We start from the raw sequence: 6,072 nt of genomic DNA on the forward strand, positions 1-6,072 counted from the left end.
CTTTTTTTAACATCATTTTTATTTACAAATACCTGTATAACATTTTGCAATATAGACACAACACATATACTATTAGTTGATCATTGGTACAAGCTACTTAGTTGTCAATTTTAGTGGCATCTTAAATATGATGTGATGACATATGTGTCTAAGTTAAAAGGGAAAATGGATGTACATTATTGAGCTTGGGGTATCGATATGAAATTAAAGGTTAACACCAGTGCCCTTTAATTAGTTAAAATGCAATATTGTAATGATTTTGACACCTAAAGAGTGATCGTGCTTCAATGTATATTTTAATATAATAGGTACTCCTTGTAAGATAGTTCAAAAGAAAAATTACTCTTTAACCATCGAAATAACATATTGAGGATCGAAAAGCATATTTATTTATAATTTAATTTGTTGTACTTCTTTTTTTAAAATCTTACATTGTTACACACAACAAAGTATTTTGACATTCTAGACACCACAAATTATTACATTACTTAAAACACCAGATTAATTAAACTCAAACATACACGATCTCAGGGGAAAAAAAAAAAACAAACACAAAATGATGCGATAATGCATTCGATGTATCAACAATGTATCATAGAAACACAAATGCATATATGTTAATTAAACTCAAACATACACGATCTCAGGGAAAAAAAAAAAAACAAACACAAAATGATGCGATAATGCATTCGATGCATCAACAATGTATCATAGAAACACAAATACACATATGTTGGCCTTCTTCAAGTTGTTTTGGTTAAAGATACGACAAGGTTGAGGAACACAGTTTTTTCTTTAGCCATACGGTCAGCTAATATGTATTGGTAACGATGGAAAAGATCATCAATAATAGCTTCTCCGAAGTGGCTCACAAGTAGAGGTTCCATTGCAGCTCTTACAAGCTGTGCAACTTTGAATCCACTGTTATTGTCATTGAGTTCTTCACCACATGCAGCCTTCCAACTTACTTCAAATACCTCCAAGCGATTCAAAGTGAATGATCCTTCTTTTTCAATCTCTAACTCCAATTCAGTTGGGCATGGAGTGTAGATAGGAATGTTAAATGAATCTATCTGATCTTCCTTTATGATTCCCTACACCACTCACCAAAACAAATTCTTTTATCCTAAAATGTTTACTTCTTTATTTTATTTCTTTTGGCATGCATTTCAAAGAAAATTGAGTATTAAAAAAGATGGATAAATTGCTTGCTTTGCTTGCCACACTCATCGTCATAATTTTGTTGTTATATTATCTTCAATAATGGTCCGCTGGGAGATTCCCCCCCCCCCTAATATGACTTAGAATACCTTAGCACGGTTTGTTATGTAGCCTTCTTATTTAAAACAATAAGATACAAAATTAGGATAAGATAAGCATGTACCTCTAAGACCATGTCATTGAGTGCCTGAGCTAAAAGCTCCAAGATGTAGCAAGATTCATTACTTGATGGGTCGCAACCACTTCTTCCTCCAAGTACAAGAACCATACGGCCCTCTTCAATAAGTTCTTGGGCACGACACTTGAGAAATAATGAAAAATCTCTTTGAAATTGGTGGTAGTACGCTTTTTGAACACTCAAAGGACTCGTGCTTGTTATGCAAATATTGCCCTTATTGTTGTTCTCCACACCCTCAGGAACCTATAGGAATGAAATATGAAAAGAGTAGTTAAAAGAGCAAGACTTTATACCTTTCATGCTAGTATATAATTACAGATATTTAGGTTCTATGTAAAGGCAATAGACCTAGTTTTACTAAAAATTAATTAACAGTAAAGGGAAGAAATGAAACTTTTAAGAGGCATACAAGTTAAGGTTTTTTTTTCTTTAAAACTAGTAATCATATGTCACATACAAATATAATAGATATATCATGTTGATATGGGGGAGACTATTCCAACATGTTAAAGGTATTTATGTAATGTCATGAGCACAGGTTTAAAGAGAAAGTTCATCTCAAAATATTAGCATATTAGGTAAAAGATCTCCTCACACTTATACACTTCACTTGTAATGATGCTCTCTCAATGTAGGACACAAATCTAAAGGAAGAACACATCCCATAAGGCTAACCTATTAAAAAAGAGAGCATATCACATAAATAAACCTCACTCCTTTTATGAAGCTTCCCTATGTGGGACTCATCATAAAATGTTGACTATGAATTAATAATCACACCCAATATCTATCTACCTAATGAACCACAATTTAATTCATTTATAAATATTGACGATAAGTTGCTCAATAATCTTAGCAGTGGCCAAAAAGAGTTATTGAATGATCTTCAAAAGAGAAGTAAACTTACTTGAGATATATAATGAAGACTGTAGGAGGAATGAACAAAATGCAGAGAACTAGCGGGAAGAATTCTGCCATAGAAAGAACCAGGAACTCCAGTGATGTAGCATTGATCAATGCCTTCGGCGATTTGACTTCTTAGGTTTTTTTTGAAGCATTCAAGAGACTTGAAGATGTTGTTGAAGTCATTGCCAGGGAGGTCATTCAAGAAGATGGTGTATTCTGAAGATTCATGGTTTAGGACTTTACAAAGCCTCTCCACAGTTTCAATCAGTTCAAAAATCACACACAAAGTGTTTGGTCCAGAAGAGCAACCCAAATCTGCAATTGCCAGGCTTCTTGGATGTCTTTCTTTGCAGAAGCAAGTTATAGCTTCCTCCCTTATGAGCTTTGTTAAAGAAATCACCTTTTGCTGTCCACATAAAGTATGCATGCGCGTGTATAGTATATTAGTATATAAGTTTATGCATTTCAGTACCTTCTTGGAAATATGCACGCAATTTAAAACTAGAAATGATTTGATGAAAGGATGTGTACGCGCGCGCGCGTATACCTGTAACATAGAATTGTTAGCATAACTTGTTTCTCCATCACCTTCATTCATGTGCAACACAGAAGCCACGTTCATTCTCTCAGATTTATTCTTTTTCAATGATATTGTTCCCCCCTCACTTGTAGAGTGTGAAAATTTTAGTGACTCTTGCTAATTCACAACACCTTACTTGCCTTATCTTCCCTACCTGGTCCCCTTTTTATACCAAGTTCCACCCCATTGCTTTCAAACGGTTGTTACTTTGTAATAGTGGAAAAGATAGGAAGAGTCGATCTCCAAGAAAAGTCAAAACTTTTCTAGCCTCAATAAACTTTTGATATAATTTACATATAGTAGATGAGTTATGCAAGATTAGATTTTTGAACTTATCGAACTTATGACATTGTAATTCATTAAAAAAATGACTTTTAATTGCGGTCAAAAGTTATCATTAAAAAATTTAAAAGTTATTGCTATAAGTTTTTAGTAATGACTTTTTGCAGATAAAAAATCAGCACCACAAGTCTAATCTTTTAATTGCAACAAATGTCACAGCCAAAAATTCTTCATTGTGAATAATATAAAATTAAAAAAATGATTTAATTTCCTAAATACCTTTTGAATCATTTTATTTAAATTTAAATTTTAAAAAATAATCCTTAAGAAAAATTATTTTTAATCCTTTAAATTATAATTATATAAATTATTTCATATAATTTTGAATTATGTTAAATTTTTTAAAAAGTACTTTTAATGGCAACAATGATAATTACATGATTTATTTTTTTAATTTTAAAACTATTTATACAAAAATATTTTTGGTTGCTACAAAATATCACCACCAAAAATTATTTTTGGAGGCAACTGTTAAAAGTCACCACCAAAAATTTACTTTTGACAATAATCGTTAAATGTTTTCACCAAAAATCCATTTATAGTGATGATAATAAAAAATTACCATTAAAACTTCACTTGTAATGACAACATTTATAAGTCATCGCAAAAAAGTCCAGTTTTGGCATCAACTTTTGGGGTGAATTTTTTTTGTCTTCACCAAAAAGTCATTTTTTATAGTTAAATGAATCTTTTCTTTGTTATGAAAATCTAATTAAAGATTAAAGTTTCTCTAAAAAATGGTTACTAATGTATGTCCGTAGCATCAAATAATTTTATGATGTATTTGGATTAATTGGAATTTGGACTTGGACCAAATCTCTCATTTAATTTGGATATAAACACACACACAAAATTAATTGGGATTTGATTTAAATTCAAATATATTTTAAATTATAATTTATTTATATTTTAAATTACCTTTACACCCGAGGCATTGAAATTTTAATCACTTTAAATATATTTATCTTTTCGCATTGTTACTATTAGTATTTCAATGACTTTCATATCTTTACTTATGTTGTGTTCATTTAAAAAAAAAAATAAATTCATCATTTTGAGTTTTTCATTTTAGTTTTGAATTTCAATTCATCTCTTTTCTTCAATTAAAATTTCTTAAACTACCCAAATGAAAGATTTTAATTCTAAAATTCAAACTCATCAATCCAAACAATACCTTAATGCATTTTTAGAATTCAAAACTATGTTTTTTTCACAAATGTCTCCAGATTGCATTCATATAATATAAAGTTAATTATGCTTTTTCTCAGTTATTTCTTCTAGTTCTAAGGACATTTGCTTATGAGGTTAATTTTTTGTTAGTTCCTTGTTTCTTTCACCTTTAGATATATGTCTATCCCTTCATCATTACTTTTTTTTTTTATCTGACTTCATTATTACTCTTCGGTCAATCATTTTGCAAGCGATTAGTCGCATAAAATCATATATATATATATATATATATCGTGAGTAACTCATAATCTATCGAAGATTTTTTCAATGATCAAATAAATGTTTTTTCTACACTTCAATTAATAATCATGATATTATATTTTCATGTACCAATGTTAGTAATTTGTGTGTGATGAGCAGGAGATTTTTGAATAAGTGACTCGGAGTCTAGGGCAAAATCACATTGTTCTAGCCAAAAAATTAAAGGTGACATTAAATTATTGAGATGACAATGCCAAAAATATGAAAAGACAAGCATGATATGGTTGATTAAGGCAGAGCTTTTGCTTTGAAGAATCCTATTCTGACTCAATCTGAATTAATTTTGACTCTAATTAAATTTTTTTTTAGCTTGATGTAGGGTAAGCTCAAGATACCTGATGTTCACACACACACACACAATCTAAAAAGACAAAATTTATGGCATTAAAATATTGGGCGATAGAGCAGGAAAACGACTTTGAATAGTTCTAAAAAAAGGTAATTCTGGAGAGACATCCATTAAAAACTTCACACATTACCGTTGTCGTATATTAAATGTGGCCCAATATTTTTTCACAATTATTTTTGCTATGATTGGGTTATAAATCAGGGGTATTTTCCTCATTTTTTTCAACTGACTGTGAGACATTTGCTTGGGAAATTTCCTTTTAAATTAAGGATTCGATCTTCACAAAAAATAAAAGATAATTTTCCGATGATCTAATAGTGGTTTATATTGGTAAAAAAAAAAGTTGTTTACATTGAAAATTAAAGGAGATTGATGAAATATCATGGCTCCGTTCTTCAGGACAATAGTTATCTCCGATCACTTCTCTTGTACCATATTTAATTTTGTTTTAATGCATATGTTTTTCATTTTGCTCTCATTTTCCACACCGTAGTATAAATAAAGTGACTTTTCACTTTTCCCTCCAGCTTTTAGAGTGGACAAGGACGTATCTGCATGTCTGCATCATGCATTTGGGGCAATTGCCTCCACTAACTTTTTGCCAATTGTGGTTTTTTTAAAAAAAAAAATTGCTAATACTATGTGTGCGTTTGTGGGTGGTACTGTGCCTCTGTCCGTATCATGCTCCCTCCGGTATTGTATGTATTCCTACTTGTTTTTAACTACAAGCAAAGTTTTCAAGCCTTATTTGATTCAAACTATAGGAAAAAGAAATAATTAGTTTTTTTTTCTCAATATTTGATCTAAAATACACTTTATTGTGGCAATTAGTTTTAGTGTTTGGTAAAATTAAAATTAAAATCACATTTTTTCAAGTTTAAATTAACTATCATTCATTAAAAATTGTCCCATAATTAGGATTGGAGAGAGTAAGTCACTTCACTACTTCACTAAAAACAATAAGATGCAGTTAAACTATTGATGTGTGTTATGTGAAAATAAACA

At 30.4% G+C, this 6,072-nt stretch overlaps 1 protein-coding gene across 1 annotated transcript; it reads right to left on the reverse strand.

Moving 5' to 3' along the window:
- Positions 1-743: 743 nt before the first annotated feature.
- On the reverse strand, positions 744-2,929 carry LOC129314337 (S-adenosyl-L-methionine:benzoic acid/salicylic acid carboxyl methyltransferase 2-like). Its single transcript, XM_054957758.1, has 4 exons — positions 2,853-2,929; positions 2,307-2,711; positions 1,385-1,642; positions 744-1,094 (listed from the first exon to the last, which is right to left on the reverse strand). Exons 1-4 carry the CDS (start codon positions 2,925-2,927, stop codon positions 744-746), a joined length of 1,089 nt encoding a protein of 362 aa, XP_054813733.1. The 5' UTR covers positions 2,928-2,929.
- Positions 2,930-6,072: the final 3,143 nt, after the last annotated feature.

The sequence above is a fragment of the Prosopis cineraria genome, unplaced genomic scaffold (genome assembly GCF_029017545.1).
Source record: "Prosopis cineraria cultivar Desert tree isolate PC_DT_omini unplaced genomic scaffold, ASM2901754v1 PC6, whole genome shotgun sequence".
Taxonomy (NCBI): Eukaryota; Viridiplantae; Streptophyta; class Magnoliopsida; order Fabales; family Fabaceae; genus Prosopis; species Prosopis cineraria.

Coding starts and splice junctions, on each gene's coding strand:
- LOC129314337 (XM_054957758.1), bottom strand. CDS start 2,927: ATGAACGTGGCTTCTGTGTTGCACATGAATGAAGGTGATGGAGAAACA. Junction 1,643..2,306: donor GTCTTCATTATATATCTCAA/GTAAGTTTACTT, acceptor TCATTCCTATAG/GTTCCTGAGGGTGTGGAGAA. Junction 1,095..1,384: donor TCAATGACATGGTCTTAGAG/GTACATGCTTAT, acceptor TGAGTGGTGTAG/GGAATCATAAAGGAAGATCA.